The 19,444-nt window shown below is 40.0% G+C and overlaps 1 protein-coding gene across 13 annotated transcripts in view; it reads right to left on the bottom strand.

Annotated features, from left to right (window-relative positions):
* Positions 1-19,444, bottom strand: part of LOC122553234 (N-heparan sulfate sulfotransferase 4-like) — an 889,310-nt gene that overhangs the window by 118,773 nt on the left and 751,093 nt on the right. For 12 of the 13 annotated variants that reach the window (XM_087985585.1, XM_087985673.1, XM_087985675.1 and 9 more), the window contains 4 exons: positions 19,134-19,221; positions 14,831-14,875; positions 11,769-11,923; positions 3,654-3,839 (listed from right to left, as the gene is read on the bottom strand). In XM_087985585.1, the coding sequence (XP_087841711.1) occupies positions 3,654-3,839; positions 11,769-11,923; positions 14,831-14,875; positions 19,134-19,221 (474 nt within the window). The remainder of the gene's footprint in view (positions 1-3,653; positions 3,840-11,768; positions 11,924-14,830; positions 14,876-19,133; positions 19,222-19,444) is intronic. The other variant, XM_087985736.1, reaches the window with a different exon arrangement.

Below are 19,444 nucleotides of genomic sequence, written 5' to 3'. Positions count from 1 at the left end.
GGTTCCAATGTGGACAATGACCTCTTGCTGACCCCTCTACCCTGTGAGAACATTCTGCATTCTCTCTGAGACATCCTTGATCCTGGCACTAGGTAAACAACACAGCATTCTGCTTTTTCCCTGCTGGCCACAGAAACGTCTGTCTGTTCTTCGGACTACAGAATTCCCTCACACAGTTGATCTCTTGGAAGCCGACGTACCCCTCGTTGCATTAGAGCCAGTCTCAATACCAGAAACTTGGCTGTTCGTGCTACGTTCCCCTGAGAATCCATCACCCCCTACATTTTCCAAAACAACATACTTGTTTGAAATGGGTATATCCACAAAAGACTCCTGCCCTAGGTGCCTACCTCTCTTACCCTTCCTATGTGACTGTATCTGAGACTTTCCCCCCTTCCTACAACTGCCATCCATCACATACTGTTGCTATTGCAAATTCCTCATTGCTTCTAATTGTCTCTCCAACTGATCCATTCGATCTGATGAGATTCGCATCCAACAGCATTTATGGCAGATATAATCCCCAGTAACCCTTAAACTTTCTTTAAACTCCCACATCTGACAAGAAGTACATAACACTGCAAAGGCCATTTTTGCTTCTTCACAATCTACAGACCCAGAAAATAACACCGTCTTATTCCTCTACAAAACACTGCACCAGGTTAAATTAATAGTTATGGCTTATATTTTAAGTTTAATCAAGAGGCTTATCTCCAAAAACATGTAATCAAGAAAGAATCCACTGTACTCACTACTGCAGCCTTTCTATTGGACAGACTTAAAACAACGATTAACTTATCTGATTCTGTGTTGTGAACTTTGCCCAACAGGTTCCTCCAAGATTAGCTGTGAAATTCACTGCTTAATTTTCCCAGACGCACTACAATTGTTGTGTTTTATGTTGTGCCAATATAGGCTATAGTACTTTTTAGATTCAGACTATATACAAACATCTTATTATCTGTACTTCTGTTCAGTCAGCATGTTGTAGTCTAAGTTACTGATGTGGACAAGCAGGGGATAACTTTGACATTATGCAATTGTGTAAAATTGGTGTTAGTCAATTACTAGCCATTTCACATTTCTCCCAGTGTTAGCAGCTAACTTGCTATCATTTATTTTAAACTTCTGCACAAAGTAAAGCATCACCCTGTTTAAGTATTTTGTGGTAGCTTTTCTACATATTATTGTCCACATCCTAAATATTTTTTTTTAAAAAACAGCAGTGTAAAGAAAAGTAAACCAGGATTTTAGGCAAGCAGTTGTAAGCCACTGAAAAGAATGACAGATGAATGCCTTTTAACCTAAGGTGCTGTTGAGGTCCAAGTCCACAGCAGAATTGCAATCATTGAAAGCAATAGTCTTTTGTGAGCTTGTGATATCAATCACTGCAAACATGTCCTGGCATATTGCTGCTGCTATCCTCCTGTTTTTATTGGGTCTACAGGGCCTACTTGTCAAAACTGGGTGAGAAAAACCACCAGCTAGTCTAATCAGAAGGAACTCTTCTCATAATGCATTGATAACAATCAGATACAACTACATTCGCAAGATAGACAGTCATACTAAGATCAGAGATTGAGAATTACAGTCGGTTCCCTTCAACATACCTTTCCCACCCATGCCCTCATTAACTTTATATATTGGGCAGAATTTAATGCAGACTTCAACACTAACCCTGTCAGAATCACCTATGTAACTATCAATAAGCTTATGCCTAACCCTCCTGTCAAATGCCACTTCTCGTCCCTGCCAAACTGAATTTTTTCTTCTTACTATGATTTTATCTTTTTCTCCCCTTGTTCAGTCTCTTCTCTCGGCATTTCAAAATGTCCTGTTTCCTGGCTCAAACCATTTCCTCTTTACTCTGGACATCCTCCCTATACTTCCGCTGCCCGACGATACTTCCGAACACAATGCCAGCTGTAAGGATTCCATTCTATTCTCTTAGTTTCCTTGTCCCTGTTGTTTCTGTTCTGATACTACCTTTCACAATCATGCCTCTGACATGTCTCCCTTTTAGATTGACAAATCATTCCCCCAGCAACTGTAGTTGACAGGATCCTCAACCATGTCCAGTACATTTCCTGTACTGTTCTCAGACCTTCCCCTTCCTCCCAGAACTGTGACAGGGATCTTTTTGTTCTCACTACACCAGCCTCCATATCCAAAAGGATCACCGTCTGCCATTTTCACCACCTCCAGATTGAAGCTAACACCAAATACATCCTCTCCTCCCCTGTCAGGATTTCAAAGGGACTGCTCCCTCTACAATATCCTGGTCCACTCCTTAACCACTCTCAACATCTTAGCACCTTTTTGTGCAGCTCCCCAAGGCATTGCTGGGAGTTTTCCTGCTCTCCAGCTATCATGCAAGGCCCCGCAAACCCCTTTCAGGTGATGTAGCGTGCAACTGTACTTCTCTAATTTAGTAAACTGTTTTTGTTGCTCACAGTCTGGCCTCCTATAAATGCCTGTGACACCAAGTGCAAACTGCATGATCATTTTACTGAACACCTCTGCTCAGTCCACAAACATGCTTCTATTTGCTTACTATTTTATGCATCACCTTGTTCTCACACTCACATTTGTGTCTGGTTCTGCAATGTCACAGCAAAATTCAAAAGCTCAAAAGACAACAACTTGTCTTTAAATTAAGCACTTTACAGGCTTTTGGATTCAACACTGAATTTGAAAATTGCAGACCTTGAAGTCTATAACTCATTTACATTCTGCTTTTGCTGTGTGCTGACTTTTATGTTGTTGGACAATGCTGCTGATTATTCTGCCATTTAAATTCACTCTGGACGACAGCTTTGTTTCTTTATAACAAACAAATCACTCTCTTTGCGTTTTGTTCCATGATCTTGCTCATTTAACTTCCAGTACACTCTACTTTTTCCTAGACTCCCCCTTTTTTCCCTTGCTCTCTCCTTTCAACAGCTCCCATCACATTTCTTCCTTCAGTTCTGAAGAACAGTAACATTTGAATTAAAACCATAACTAGTTTTCTTTCTCCTCAGATGCTGTGAGAACACTTCTTTTCACTTCAGATTTTCAGAACTCACTTTTATTACCATTTTGATTTCTCTTTGTACTGATCAACAGTATTATTGTGGAATGAAATTTCAGCCATCCACACCTCAGAACAATGAAGCTGTGTGGTAGAAGAAATACTGAAGATGTGGCTGATGATTCATATCACTTCCCATTAGTTTTACATTTTATGAAGATAGCTCTGGGTGTTTTTCGTTTGTGTGAAGTAGTTAATCATTCTTTCTGTGACTGATATTTTTAAAAGTAGGCCTATCCAACATTATTTTGATTATGGAATCCAGTTAAACTTGGCATTCCAATTCAAGTTTGACTTTAGTCTTATCCAAAAAAACCCCACATATTTGATCGCAGCTAATCTCCCTGTTTTGACGCAAATTCAGAACACTACGCCAAGTTGCGGCAAGCATATGTGTACAAGTAAGAAATAAAAAATCAAAGTGACTCTAGAAATTGTGTTGTGCTTTTTTTTCTCAGATATCATCACATTTCACCTTTCTGGAAAATTTAAACTATTATGGAAAAGGCATGAGATTTTGATAACTGACAATACCTGACAACTCCTAATGTTTCGATAAAGATAATGAACCTTGTCTTACCATGATGCCACCATGGATGAAGCCATGTCTGTATCGTGCTGGTTTCAAGTGCGGATACTCTTCAGTGCTGGTCACTTTGATACCCCACACCTTCTTCCAAGCCTCATAGAGTTGCACATGGACCGGATAGACTCCAGAGTGATGTGGTGCCACGGCGTAGCCCATATCAATAGGAATGCCATGTTTCTGTAAACAGAACAGCATCTGTCAGCTCATCTAGTAATACACTTGGGGGCACGGAATGATTAAAAATCTAATTTCACTAGAAACCTAACAGCTGGACATTAAACGATGCAAAGCCAACACAAGTTTTACTGAGGATGAGGGAGAAAACTTCCCCAGACCTCACATCTTGTTTCTCAAAGAGAATGTGTCCTGTTCTTCCTATCTCCATTAGCATGAGCCATACCTTCTCCATGTTTTGCAAGGTTAATAGAAAAGACCCCATTAAAATGATGATTATGCCAGAATCTGGGATCAAAGAGTGCTGGGCTATAGAGGAATACATTAGGGAAAAATGCAATGAGGTGGCACGCTGTTTAAATTTTAATTATTCCTTCTGCTGGAAGTAACAAACAGCAATAATTACACATTAAGACATGATTAGTGAATGCCAGTCATCAGCTAAAGTGTGAAACAGATCTGTTCAAGCTTGCTTCCTCAAAAAGAAACCTAACACTGATTAAATGCAGCATTAAAACAAGCAGCACCAAGGTCACACGTCATGCAGGCTTACAGTCTTTGAACTAAAAAAAACAATCTTCATGGTATTTTAATTTGAGTTATTCCCTTTTGGGTTTTAATTAACAATCTTCCCTCTTTTTAACATTCAAACATCATCCAAATTGATATCATATTTCTGGTTTATCAGATAGCAGTGATCTTGAGGAGAGAAAGGATTTGGTTAAAATGTTTGGATTTTACAATTTAAAATACATGATTCCACTTCTGACTTTTCTTAAGAGACATTGTCAATTCTAAGGAAGTATTTCTGATCAGTACTGGACAGTACGGATTGTACTCAAATAAATATTGGATTTCACAACTAGGTCACAAAGGGGCTGACTCTTAGTTCATGTAGTTTGAGAACTGGTCCATACAATGTCCATGTTGGGGCTTTATTCAAATTACAAAGGTTTCATTCTAGCAGGCAGACACTGTGTGCATGGTTTCAGCTGCAAGTGCACACCTACATTATTATGGAGAGACAAATGTGATGCAAGGTATTCACGTCAAAAGCAGGGAAAGGCTATTTGCATTCACAAATCCAGATGACGAACAATAGGATTTTAGGAAGCACCGAGGATCAGAGAGACTTCGGAGTACATGCCCATCTGTCCCTTAAGGTGTGGAACAGGTAGATAAGGTGGATAATAAGGAAAATGGGATCCTTGCCTTTATTAGCCAAGGCACAGAGTTTAAGAGGAGGGAGGTTATGCTGGAACTGTATTAAATTAGATTACCTACAGTGTGGAAACAGACCCTTCAGCCCAACAATTCCACACTGACCCTCCGAAAAACAACCCACCCAGACCCATTCCCCTACATTTCCCTCTTCACCTAACACTACGGGCAATTTAGCATGGCCAATTCACCTAACCTGCACATTTTTGGACTGTGGGAGGAATCCAGAGCACCCAGAGGAAACCCACGCAAACACGGGGAGAATGTGCAAACTCCACACAGACAGTTGCCTGAGGCAGGAATTTCCACATTGTAGGGAATCTAATCTAATCTATTCTATTCTATATGTACTAGTCACTGGATTGCATATGTGCACAACAATACACAAAAGGCTTAACATTAGCCCGATAGTGCTGTCTGCTCTGTTAGTGCTTATGGCAGTGGACTCAATATTCACTGCATTCTCGACGAGTAATTATTGTCCACAGGATGGACAAGAGCAACTTACAAAGCCCATGACCTCTGTCACCATGAAGGATCAAAGCTGCATCTCCAAATTCCCTGCAAGTCACACACATTCCTGACTTAGACATGTATCTCATTACTTATTGTTACCGATTCAAAATCCTGTGATACTGAGCCTAATACTATTTGGCAGCACCATCACCAGAGGACTGCAGTGTTGCAAGGAGAAGAGCCATTCTGAAGAAGGGCAATGAACGTCACTTGTCACTGTCACCCAAATGTCACATGCAATTTGAAAAAAGTACTGGAAATAAAATGGATGAAGCAACATAAAAAAGCAGTACAAGAGAGGAAACTGAAAAGTATGAACAAAGTGTCAATAATGTTCTTAAAAAAACCCAAAATAATTCAATTCAAAATAAAAGAATACAAGGGGTCAAACACTTAAACATTTCAAAATTTAACTGATACAAATATTAGATTGTTCAATTTTGAAATTCATCTCTGAGGGGCACTTAATATACTGCAATTACATCTCAGTGATGAACTCTTCAGGTTTCAACAGCCAGACAGACTCAGTCTCTTCAATACAGACACCAAAACAGTGAAGAGAAGTATTTCTGAGATGGTCTGTAGGTGAAAGTTATTACATTAACATGAAACAAGAAATAGGAAAGTCCAGTGAGTGGGTGACAAAGTTATCCAGAAAGCTAGTTCCGAAACAAATACAGGCAAAATACCGTGGATGTTGGAGATCCAAGATAAAATGCTGGGGATACTCAACAGACTGAATCTCAGGTTTCTTTTGACTAATTGCCAGTTGTGACCGAGTTTTTTTTTGGAAAGGTTTCCTCTGGGAGGCCTAGCCAGTTCTCTTGCTATACCTTATCAAACCATCCACATTAATTATGTCACCCATGTGGCATCCCTCACCTCCAATTCCGCCCTTGTCCTGTCATGCACTCTTTCCAAACAAGTGGTCACATAATGGATATCCCAAAATTCACCAGCATCCTTTGTGCACGCACCATCTTTAAAAGCTTACTGTGCACCTGGAAATGTATGCTCTATCTAGAGCTGCCCCACACACTTTCTGACATTTACCCCAGACATGGCAGCCCAGGGAGTGGGGTGGGGTGGGGGTAGGGGAGATCAGTGCCCCATTGTGTTGGATGGGACCTACAGGTTCTGCTGGATGGGGTTGTGCAAAGGAGGGACTTCCTCTTTCCTCAGGATCAGGATGGACAATCATAACATTGAACCATGCCAGCCTGGGTTAAAGCAGCTTCGATCATTTTGAGGCATGCCCAGCACTATAAGAAAAGGTCAATGTCTTTCTCCTCTGTCCCAGCATACATACCAACATTTTCTCTCCACCACCTCACACTTGCTCTGTCTGTGTTACTCCCACAAATACCTCATGCTCGCATACTCGCACTAATGCCTGCAATATCCCTCTCACTCACCGTTATGGAACCCAACACCTGACACCACTAATCCTCCATGCCCTCTGTGCTGCCCACTCACTCAGGACAAAGCTCTCCCCCCCGCCTCTCCAAACCTGCATAAGAATTAACAGCTATGCCACCCACTTTCATCCACCTGAATACCTGCTGAGATCTCATTCCAGGAGGAAAGTAGCCCCCAGTGGGTTCAAGAGGGCTGGTACATTGCCTAAATTTAGCTCCTCAACCCTTATGTGAAGAGCATCTTGACTTTGATTGCCCTGAATGACTGACTGATCACATCCAAATCCCTGGACTGGTAAAGGAGATTGCCCTTGACCTACTGTGCCGAGACACCCTAAACAAAAGGCTACCCTCTTGACATGACTGAGGTCTGCTGGCAATCACGACCAACTTCCCTCCATTGTGTCTGCAGCAAGTAGCAAAGCAAGGCAAATGAAATACGAGCATGGTATCCAGCTAACCTTTTGAAAACAAACAGCTCTGCTTCAAAAGCATCACATAGAAGAGGATTCCACATTCTACCAACTACCTACATAAAAATCTTTTTTTCTCTGATTTGTCCCTTTTTTGCTGTTGAACTGCATTTTCCACCCACCTATCAATTTTTCCCCCAATCAAGGTTCTCTTGCAGTATTTCACTATCTCCATCACAATTTGTTATATTCAATTCAAATTTGGTGTCATCAATACATTCCAGTATTTATTGTTCCAGTCCAGATTATTCATGCATACACTAAATTGGACTACGGATAGAATAGATACATGAGCACATCTTCTGGCTGACAAAAAAACTTCCACAGGTTTTAATTTCTGCTGTCCACAACCTGCCTATCCACACAACAATATTCCTTTTAATTCTATTGCAATAAGTTTCTATGTGGTACCTTATAGAATGTTATGAAAAATTCACAGAAAACCCATCAAGCATAGAAGTGAATAAGATTAACACACCAAGACTCTGCCCAAGTCACAAATCTTTCAAATGGTTTGACTTCCATCAGCTATCTAGGAAGATAGCTTACAAATGCAGTCAAATAATTAGCAAACAATACAACCTATTCTCAGCTGTACTGGGGAGAGCAGACAAGGCTGGCCAAACCCTGAAGGAGTTGGCACTGGAATGAGCTTCTCATTCCAGTCCTTGAGATAGTGCCATGATTATTCTATCACCATTTTTTTTTTAGCTGCTGCAGCCTCCATCTCCAGCCAATTCAGTTGGAGGGCAAATGTAGGTGATGAATAGTCATGTTTGCTTCTCCTCCAATTTGAGAAACACTTTACTCATTGTAAATGATCTCAATGGTTGTCAATTGATTCAATAATAAAGATTTCAAATCTGTAGAGGAATTAACTATCTAATTTTCATTCTATCTCATTACACAAGTTTTGCACTAAAATTATTCCGCTTGTAATGAAGGAACTAGAAAGAAAATGCTTAAATTTATCAAATTAAGTCAGATTTAATGACCTCCACTTATGTCTTAGTTGGAAGCAAAAATACCACTTCTGTCACTCTTTGGGGATTTTGCTCACACTGTAGCTTCTACTGCAGTAGGTTTTCTGGGTGTCGGGAGGGTGAAGTCTCTCACTGTCCTTACATTGCAAGACCATGAAAAGCCTCTTTGAATTTTCAGGGCCTTTTGAATAATGATAGTGATTTATTTTTTAACAGGCTGCATTTTACAGGAGATGGTAGATCCTAATTCCCCACATAATCACCGTGCAGCAATTTAACAATGAGTTAACTGCTTTAAATCAAGGCTTCACCCTTCTCTTGAGAGAAAATCCCACACAGAGACTGCTAGCCAAATGGATTGACTGCAACTCTGCAGTCCTACCAGAGCCAGCAGAGATGGAAAAAAAATCTCACTATGAGGGGAGCAGGAAAGTGTGGAGTCTTGCCCAGGAGGTGAGGAGGATTGGGCAATGGGGGAGACTGGGTTCAAGAAGAAAAGTGGAAGGTTTGAAGGTGCGATAAACTTTGAGGGATTATCTTCAATGTGCGTAGGAAGCTGCAAAGGAGATTCTCCACCTCCTCACTTGGCCAACGTCAGCACGTACAATAAAACTGCCAGGAATTCCACATAATAAGGACACTACTCCACCATAGTAAAACACCCACAATGAAGAGATGATCGTTTGAGCCAAGGGTTGGCAAACTGCTCATAGTCTCTCCCAATCCCTGTAAAATGTCAGGTTGATTGAGAGTTGGGAACATAGGCATTGGGTAGGCTATCCATTACATTTTATGCACTCGCTTTTGAAGCCACCAATAAGGTATGCAAATCCAGTCCACTGCTTCTTTTAATTGAAATTGGACAGAAATCTAAAATGTAAGAACATTAAAAGCCTCTCTGTTCATTACTATTTTTTTTTCTCTCTGAGAATTGATTTGTTTTCTACCCATTACTTTAATCTGAGACAAGGGGTCAGGAAGGTGGCATGTTACCTGTGTCACAGACGTTTTCATCACTCTGTCTATTGTTAAATCAAAATAGGTTTACCTGAGACTTATTCCATTCAATTTCATTTCAGGTATGGCACAGAAACAGATGGTTCAGTGCAACTAATCTATGTCAGTGTTTATACCACCTCTCATGTTTTCCCATGTAATCATCATTTTAACCAACTATCTGCTTCTCCCTCATTTGCTTATCTAGTTTCCACTTAACTGCAATTATGCAATTCACTTAAACTACTGCCTACAATAGTGGGTTTGACATTTTTTATCACCTCTTTGGTAAAGAGGTTTCTTCTGAATTTTGTATTGGATTTCTTGGTGACCATCTTATATTGATGGTCTTTAGTTAGGCTGTTTTCCTACATGAGGAAGTACTCCTGCATCCACTCAATTAAAATCTCACAAAATTTTAAAGGAATTGTGAGATACTCTTGCTGTAGTGCAGACATTCTCATCCCATGAAACCTATGTCCCCTCCATAGTTTCTTACACCTGTCATGTTTCCTCCATGTCCCATTACACCCCTGGCTTCTTCCATGATCTACCCATACACATTCCATTCTCTTCAGTTCCCTTCTATCATCCCTGCATCCTCCACATGCTCCAATAAAAGGTTCTCACCTCTGCAATGAAAGAAGTGATAAGCTGTAGTGCCCTGTGGTCTCTACATTTACGGATATCTGTTTTATATTAACCTGAGCCAGACACTACATTTGCAGTCATCCCATGTGAATATAAAAGAAAATGCACTCTCTGAAAAACAATGATGAAATTCAACACCCAGAAGGCTTAAATGATTAACCGTCTCGGCAATCTATCACTTACCAATGTTGTTTAAGCTTTAAAAATCTACTTCATTACCTCTTAAAGCTGGTTTGGTTATTAGCATTCCATGCAGTCAAACAATAATTTTCATGATAGTGCAATACAGCAGATTACAGTTCAAGTAAAAATACCCTATATAACCATGAAGATGAGCTAAATCCAAATAAACACACTCCTTGGAATTCAGTATTGATGTTAGATTATTGCTGTAACAACATTCATGCTGCTCGTGTCATTTTATGCCTGTATGGGTTTCATGGAGAACAGCAAAAGTTAGATGGGCATTGAGAATCATGGCAACCCGTGACTAACATAAGGGGAATTAGTTATGAGGAGAGACTGAACAAAGTTGGTTTGTTTTCACTTGAACCTGGAAGGATGAGTGGCGACCTGGTACAAGTTTACAAAATTATGAGAGGAATGGATAGAAAGGATAATCAGTCTTTTTCCTAGGTTAGAAATGTAAATTACGAGGGTACATAGTTTTAGGTTAAAGGGGGGGCAAAAGAGTTTAAACGAGAAGTGAGAGTTAAGTTTTTTACACAGAAGTTGGTAAGCACCTGGAATGCACTACTAGTAGAGGTGTGGAAGCAGATACAATAGTTAGATTTAAGAGGCATTTTGACAGATACATAAGTAGATAGGGAACCGAAGGATATGGACAGTGTTGAGGCAGAATGTTTTTAGCTGTCGGCAGAAGCTTGATGAGCCGAAGAGTCCGCTCCTGTGACGTATTGTTCTTTGGAACTGAGGGTGTGGTGGAGAACTGTGAGAGATATAGAGGCACAGTTGTCCAGGTCTTCAGCCCAGGAGTCTTAAATGTTATTAGATACTCTTGCTGTAGTGCAGACATTCTCATCCCATGAAACCTATGTCCCCTCCATAGTTTCTTACACTTGTCATGTTTCCTCCATGTCCCATTACACCCCTGGCTTCTTCCATGATCTACCCATACACATTCCATTCTCTTCAGTTCCCTTCTATCATCCCTGCATCCTCCACATGCTCCACTAACCTATATGCAGCAGGTGCACAAATCAACATGCCACATAATAATCATGGAAAGTGTTTGACATTTTTGTGAAAAAAATCACTATTTCAAACATCATCTTAGAAAAAGTAACTGCTGTTCTTACAAAATTATGGTAGTTTGAATAAGATAGAGCTATTTAGCAACAATTATAAAAACCTTATTCCACATTGTACCCATTAACAATATGTAATTAAACAGGCATTGAAAAACCAAAGGAAAGAGAAAATAATATAACCTCAAAAAAGTTACTCCATTGAATTTCACACATGCCTTCAATCTATATAAGCAGACCATTTACTGCTCTGATTTCAATAGTGAGCCTTAGGTTTCAGTCAACCATTCATAATGAGGCCATCTGTTAATGACATCAACTTAGCCAATGGCCAGACATCTGTATTGATTTTTAGCTGCAATCTTCATTAATTCAATCTAATACTTACAAACCAACTGATACTCACTAATGCAAACTCCTTATTGAGAATCATTTGCTCAGCCAGCACTGACTCATTGTGGAAGAGATGAGGTTGCATGTGACTCCACATGTGAGGAAACCACCAGAATTCATTCACATACTTCAGCAGCAGATCATCTCCTTCATCCTCTGCAAATGTTCCTGAAATTATCACACTTGTGTCAGTTTTGTAAACAGTACAAACTATAGATCATGATAATTGGATCTAAACAGTTTCTGGAATTGAGAGGAAATAAAAGCATAAGATACACTTTACAGTGTTAAGTCTGAACAACAGTAGGGACACTGGGCAGGTAAAGTAGTAAGGTACTGTGAAAGCTCTTAGTTAACATAAAGTCTATGATTATGGCCATAAATGATCTGCACATTCTTGAAATTAACATTTAGTTGATGGAAAGTGAGGATTTATACTTGAATTATGATGTCACATAGCTCAGGAATTCAGTGAGTCAAGAAAAAACATTGCCCTAACATTCACTGCTCGGGCGTAAATATGGAATTGGTGCCCATGGGCAATCTCTGGGTAGCAAACAAGTACCGTTCTGAAGTCTGTTCACAAGTCAATTTGTACACAAGTTACAACATAACGCAGGATAAAGTAAAGAAGCTGCTTACAAGTACTGGAAATGTTTGTATATCAGATCTTTAAAATTAAATCCCTATACGGGACTGTGCTCTTAAGCATGAGTTAGACGCTTGCAAATTGGGGACCCCCTGTATACTAATTTGTTAAAACTCCTCAATGGCTTCCTGAAGTGAACCAGAAATGTAAAATATCAGAGATATGATTATTTTCTTTACAGCAGTCAAGGTCATTTTGCTGTGGGCTATTTACCTAGCCAAGCTTACATAGCTCATGAGAAAGACCTAGGAACTTTCACCTCAGTCAATACATGCTACTGGCACACTTTGGCTCTCCTTTGGTTTCCCTTAAATCCTGAGTTACTATCACCTTGTATATATGCACCACATTAAGTGAGATTTGAGCATTGTCAAAAAAAAAACACATTTTGTTGAAGCTTTTTATCATGCATTCATCAGAATAAGTCATAAGAATGCCAAGTCACGAGGAAAAACCAACATTGTCACTGCGTGAGAGGAGAGCGCTGACTGGTTGGCAAATGGACTCTGATTGATGGTGTTGTTGTTGCCATGGAGAACGTACCAGCCAGTGATGATTTACAGTTTACAGCCAGGCTTTATTTAAACTTAAAGCAGACAAGTTCACTTTGATCCAGTCAATAGCTGTCACCTATTTTAATGAGTTGAAACAGGCACTGTGCATGTATGTGCTGTTTATGTCTGCAAAGAATAGGGCACTAAGCATTAATACACTGAGCTTTCCTGTATGTGTTACTGTGCTAAATTACAAATTCAACTGACAATCCTAGATTTGTTCCAAATAAAATGCTTTGCACACTCAGGAACATCTATTCTGTAGTAAGACAAATTTTGTCTTACTGCAGATTCACATCTAATGTTGGACACTGCTGTGACTTTTGTAAGTATGACCTGGTTAGGTATGATCAGTAGCTTGCTTGTTCCAAACAACCAAAATAATATGCTGTTGGATACAATCTGCCAATCTTTGGCACATATGGCTGACATGCCTATCACCATCACTGGAATTCGTACAAAGTGTTACGCATTTGTGTAATATGCCGGAAAGTCTTTTTGATGTGGTGCCTGCATCCTATTAGTGGTGAACATCACTCCTGTTACTGTTGCATAGTAGCAGGCTGGAAGAACTAATTTCAGCTTTGCTCAAAGTTTTGACATTCCTTATCTTCCAGGGTGATCTGTGGTAGATTGTTTCTATAAGGCTAGAGGCAAGTGGGACCAGACAGACTGAGGCCAGCAGAAGTGAGGACAGAGGTGGGAAATCATAGCAAGTGGTGTCATGGCAAGTGAAGTTGGAGCAAGGAGAGGAGAAACTGGAGAGAGAGCGTGGCTGAGAGAAGCAGGAACTCAGAGGTCTCAGCTAGAGGGAGGATGGGGCCAGTGATATTACCAAGGCCAGTTACCCTCGGTAAGTGAGTCTGCAAAGACGAAGGAAAGGGTCAGAAAAGAGGGGAAGGATTTATCTCAAAAATATTTACATTTCTATGCCAAAGCATCTCAAAGCATATTGTGAATTACTTGAAGTGCTGTGACTGTGTAGAGTTAAACATGCAACTGTTTTGCAGTGACCTCTACATTCTGTGGTGAGTTTATGGTGATGGGTTTTTTTGTGCATTAGCATGTGTGTCAGTTATTCTAAAAACAATCTGTCTATCTCAATCTGAGGTGGGATGGGCATGGTCATTCAGTGGCTCGCACTGCTGCCTCACAGTGCCAAGTACCCCGGTTTGATTCTATCCTGGGTTGAATGTCTGCACGGGATTTGAATATTCTCCCCATATTTGTGGGCTGGATGGCCTCTATCTGCACTGTAGGGAATTCTATGATTCTATGAAGTTAAGCCTGTTATCATGCTAATTTAAGTACTGTGCTGTCTTACAATCAAAACCATCCCTTTTTGTTATGATTTTGTGTTTGATTGAACAATGATGATTTTTGAAGCTAGAGTTGAATTCTTCTAATACTGGTTATGTGCTAGTCCAAATACCCCATATGTCAACACAAATACAGCACGTAATGTCACTTATGTGACTGTATGAGCAATTTATAAGCAGCCTCTGAAAATAAATATGTCGCCCTTGTGAAAGCCTCATGAGGAGAAAATATTTTGACCTCTACTCTGGGCTTTAAAAGATTAAGAGGTGATCTCATTGAAATACAAGATTGTTAAGGAGCGTGACAACATGGACACTGAGTGGTTCTTTCTGCTGGCTAGGAAATTGCAAACATGAGTCTCAGGATGTGGGCTGAATCATTTAGGTCAGAGGTGAGGGAAGAAAAAATTTAGAGCATTGTTAATTTTTTTAAAAAAATTCTGCAGTAGAGTGTTGCCAAACCCATCCACCACCTTAAACATTCACTCGCTCCACCACTGGTGCATAGTGGCATAAGTGTGTACCATAAACAAGCTGCAATGCAGCAACTCACCAAGGTTCCTTCGACAGCACCTTCCAAACCTGCGACCTCTACCACCTAGAAGACAAGGGCAATAGACTCATGGGACTTCTAACACCTGCAAGTTCCCCTCCAAGTCACTCACCATCCTGACTTGAAATTATAGCACCATTCCTTCATTCTCACCGAAACAAATTTTTCAAGTTCATACATAAAAGCACTTTGAGTGTACCTACACCAGGTGTAATGCAGTAGTTCAAGAAGGTGGCTCACCAATACCTTCTCAAGGATGGTTAGGAATGGGCAACAAATATTGGCCTTGTCAGTGACACCCACATCCCAAGGAAAAAAACATTAAAAATCAGATTGAGATGGAGAGAATGTTGGTCTCTGAAGGGATATATAAAGTAGATAGGAATGTGAAGTTGAGGGAGAAGGCCAACCAAGTTCTCACTGAATAGCAAAATCGTCTTGAAGGACAACATAGTTAACTCTTGCTCAAAATTCTTATGTTGTTATGTTCATTAAGGTCACACCTCTGCTGGTGCCTGAATTTCATGGCGACAATATTTTGTGTTTTATATCACATATCTACAAGTGTTGCTTTCCTTTCATGTAGTACTCAGTCCATTTAATTATGTTCTGTAAAACAGGTTAGGACATTTCTATATCCATTGTTTATTTCACAACTGAACTTTTCGAGAAGATGACTAGGTTGTGGGTGAGGGTAGTGCAGCTGATTTGGTCGACATGGACTTCAGTAAGGCTTTTGACAAAATCCTGCGTGGAAGATTGATTAAGAAGCTAAGAGCCTGTGGAATCCAGGACAATTTGGCAAAATAGATTCAAAATTGGTTTGGTGGCAGTAAGCAGCAGGTGATTGTCAAAGAATGCTTTTGTAATTGGAAGCCTGTGTCCACTGACATACCACAGTATTCGGTGCTGGGTCTCTTGCTGTTTGTTGTGTATGTTAATGACTTAGACACGAATGTAGGAGGTATGATCAGTAAGTTCACAAATGACATGAAAATTGGTCATTTTGCAAATAGCGAAGACGAAAAGTCTTAAATTACAAGACAATATAGATAGGTGATGGGGAAAGAGAAGGGCTTATGCCCGAAACATCGATTCTCCTGCTCCTCGGATGCTGCCTGGCCTGCTGTGTTTTTCCAGCACCACATTTTTCAAATATAGATAGGTGAGTCAGAGGTGCTGAACAGTGCCAAATGAAATTTAATCGTGAAAAGTTTGAGGTGATGCATTTTGGGAAAAATAACAAGATAAGAAAGTACATGTTGAATGGTGGGGCCTAAGAAATACAGAGAATCAGAGGGACCTTGGTATGTATATCCACAGATCTTTGAAGGCAATAGAACAGGTGGATGAAAAGGCATATAAGGTACTTGTCTTTATTAGTCAAGGCATGGAATAAAAGGGCAAGGATATTATGAAAGAGTTGTATGTATTAATTAGACCGTTGCTGGAGAACAGTTCTGGTCCCAACATATATGAAAGTAGTGATTGTACTAGAGACAATGTAGAAGCGATTCAATAGAAGGTTGTCTGTGCTGGAGTGTTTCAGCTATGAAGGGAGACTGGCTGGGCTTGGCCTATTTTTCTTAAAGGAGAGAAGGCTGAGAGGGGATTTGAATGAGGTGCAAAAGGTTCTGAGGGAAAAACCTTGCCCTTAGTGGAAGGATCAATCGGCAGGTAGTACATCTTAAAGGTAATGAGTAGGATGGTTTAGAGGGTATTTGAGGAAAAACATTTTAACTCAGAGGATTATGGGTATCCAGAACTCTCCGCCTAAATACGTGATCGAGGTGACAAATCCCAAGAAACTTAAAGAATATTTAGATGAACATTTGAAACATTATATGATGAGTGGCATGGAGATGATAGGGTGAAAGGCCACTTTCCATGATGTAAAATCTCTCTGATTCTATAACACTTTGCTCCAGTTTGCTCGGCATGGACAAGTTGTGCCAAAGGATCTGTTTCTGTGCTGCTTGGCTCTATGAAAAAGAACCATCCCCTTCTATCATTCCTTCAACTAATTCTGCACTCAAACTAACATTGTTCTTTAATTCCATCAATTTTCATGGTACTAAAAAAGTTATCAATCAGTGCTCTAACAAATGCACTCTCATTTTTGCCCACTTTATTCCCTGGAACTATACTGAGTGCTGCTTTCTTCCTGAAACGTCCTGATCAAAATTATTCACAAACACTTTTTGGAATTTTCCCTCTTGCCATCCTCACCCTTTTTGCCCCTTTCATTGATGAATTCCTTAAAGAATGGAAAAGTAACAAAGTTCAACATTATGAGCTCTGATTATCATATGTTTTAATTTGTCTGCAAATTTGTTTCTTCATCTCCTTCCCAGTAGTTTGGTGGCCTGCAGCAAACACTCTGTGGTTTAATAACTTCCTTACTGTTCCTTAGCCTAACTGATTGGATTTGTCCCACCATTCATCCATGAGCATCTCTCTCCAGTGTTGGGCTAATTATTTTGAGCAGTTTTGCCACACCGCCTCCTGTTTTAGAAAGTGAGATATAGGAGCAGAATTAGGTCATTTGGTCCATTGAGTCTGCTCCACTATTCAATCATGACTTATATGTTTCTCAATCCTATTCTTCTACCAGAAGGTATGTCAGCCTTGATTCCCTTACGAATCAAGAACCTATCTATCTTTGTGTTAAATACATTCAATGCATTACTTCCACAGCCTTCAGCGACAACGAGATCCATAGAAGCACTACACATCTCAGTTCCAAAAGGTCATCACTTCACTCTGAGGCTGTATTCCTCAGGTCCTAGTCTCTCCTTCTAGTGAATACATCTTCTCCAAGTTCACTCTATCCAGGCCTCTTAGTATTCTGTCTTCAATGAGACTCTCCCTCAACCTCATCCGTCTAAACTCCATCGAGTACACAGCCAGAGTCCTCAGCCGCTCCTCATATGACAAGCCTTTCATCCTCAGCATCATTCTTGTGAACCTCTTCTGGATACCTTTCATGTCAGTACATCTCTTCCTTAGAGACAAGACCCAAAACTGCTCACAATATTTCAAATACAGTCTGACTAGAGCCTTTCGCAGCCTCAGTAGTGCATCCTTTCTCTTATATTCTAGCCCGCTTGAAATGAATGCTGACATTACATTTGCCATTCTAAATGCCAACTGAACCTGCATGTTAACCTTAAAAGAATCCTGAACTAGAGCTCCCAAGTTCCTTTGTGCTTCAGATTTCCAAAGTCTTTCCCTGTTAGGAAAATAGTTTATGCCTCTATTCTTCCTACCAAAGTGCAATACCTCATTCTTTCCCACACTGTAACCCATCTGCCACTTCATATAAGGGAATGCGTACAAGGTACAGTGGCAACTGCAGCTAAAGGTATACCTACATGTAACTGAAATCTAAGAGACAGACTTTGGTGCAGTTGCCGGATCATATTATTTAAAACAAATCTCTTAGATTGAATTAATTAATCCCAGTATTTAAACTTTTGTATTCCAGTTTGCATAAAGCACTTAACACCACCTTCACATTGCACACAAAACATCCACTCTTACTAAGGTCCTGTTGTCACTCTGTTCACAAGCCATTTCATTTAGTTGATACTACCAGCTCCAATTATACACAGCATTGATCTGGTATCTTTGGTGATCCCCAGTTTAAGCAGATCTAACAATCCTTTCCTACACAGTAAATCATTCACTAAGATTGTGACAATTCAAACTCCCTCCATCAATAATTAACACCATCTTCTGACCCCTTGCCCCTGCAATGTTTACCTCAAAAGCTGAAAGAGAGCCATTGGAATTGTCTAAAGCTACCTACTGTGCTTACTTTTTACTTTCCATATCCTATCCCTCTCTTTGTCGCCCTGCCTTTCCTCTGCCTGACTCCTGATACGTTCTCTCTCTCCAGAAAAACTCCTCATCTCACCATATGCACCTTTGATATTCTCCCTAAGGCCTCCTGACAACATAACTGCTCCTGCATTTAATTGCTGTGACAGCTTTAAACCTGTTTCTGCCAATTCTTAAGAAATATCTTCCCAAATTCCCTACATGGCAACACTTCTGTCTCTCTCTCCCCAGCTTTCAAAACTTTCTTAGAATTCCTCTTCGCCAAAGATTCCCAGTCGCTTTTCATAACTCTGTAACCATAACTTGACATCTACTTCTTTATCTGTTTAATCAATATTTACTTGCCTTCCCAGTTTGTCCTGTGTTGCGACTTGCATTATGTAAAAGCACAAATTTCACTTGGGAACAAATATATTTCAGTAAAATCAGAGTTGAGTTGTTTTTTCCTGTATATTCTCACCTGTGTGGTAGAATTTTCCAGAATATCCGAGGTTGAAAGTAAAGTTGGGAACTTGGGTGCGCAAGAGGTTTTGAGTTTCAAGTAATGCCTAAAAACAAAACAAATCAGAACATGATTGTAGCAGGATATGGTTTTTTTTAACAAAATATATTTGACTGTTATGGACTAGGCCAGACCACTCAAAACATTCTTAAGCACGCAGCCCAGACCATAACTTTGCAATTTGTCTTGGGAAGTGTACAGTGAAAATTACCCAGAGTAAGTTAGCTACGTTGACTATCAGATTTTAAAACAGACAAACATTTATTCAC

This window comes from Chiloscyllium plagiosum, unplaced genomic scaffold (assembly GCF_037043375.1).
Source record: "Chiloscyllium plagiosum isolate Xiang-an unplaced genomic scaffold, Cpla_swu_hap1 HiC_scaffold_1, whole genome shotgun sequence".
Lineage (NCBI taxonomy): Eukaryota > Metazoa > Chordata > Chondrichthyes > Orectolobiformes > Hemiscylliidae > Chiloscyllium > Chiloscyllium plagiosum.
Note: the sequence above shows the minus strand (reverse complement) of the source record. Positions and strands in the feature narration are given on the sequence as shown.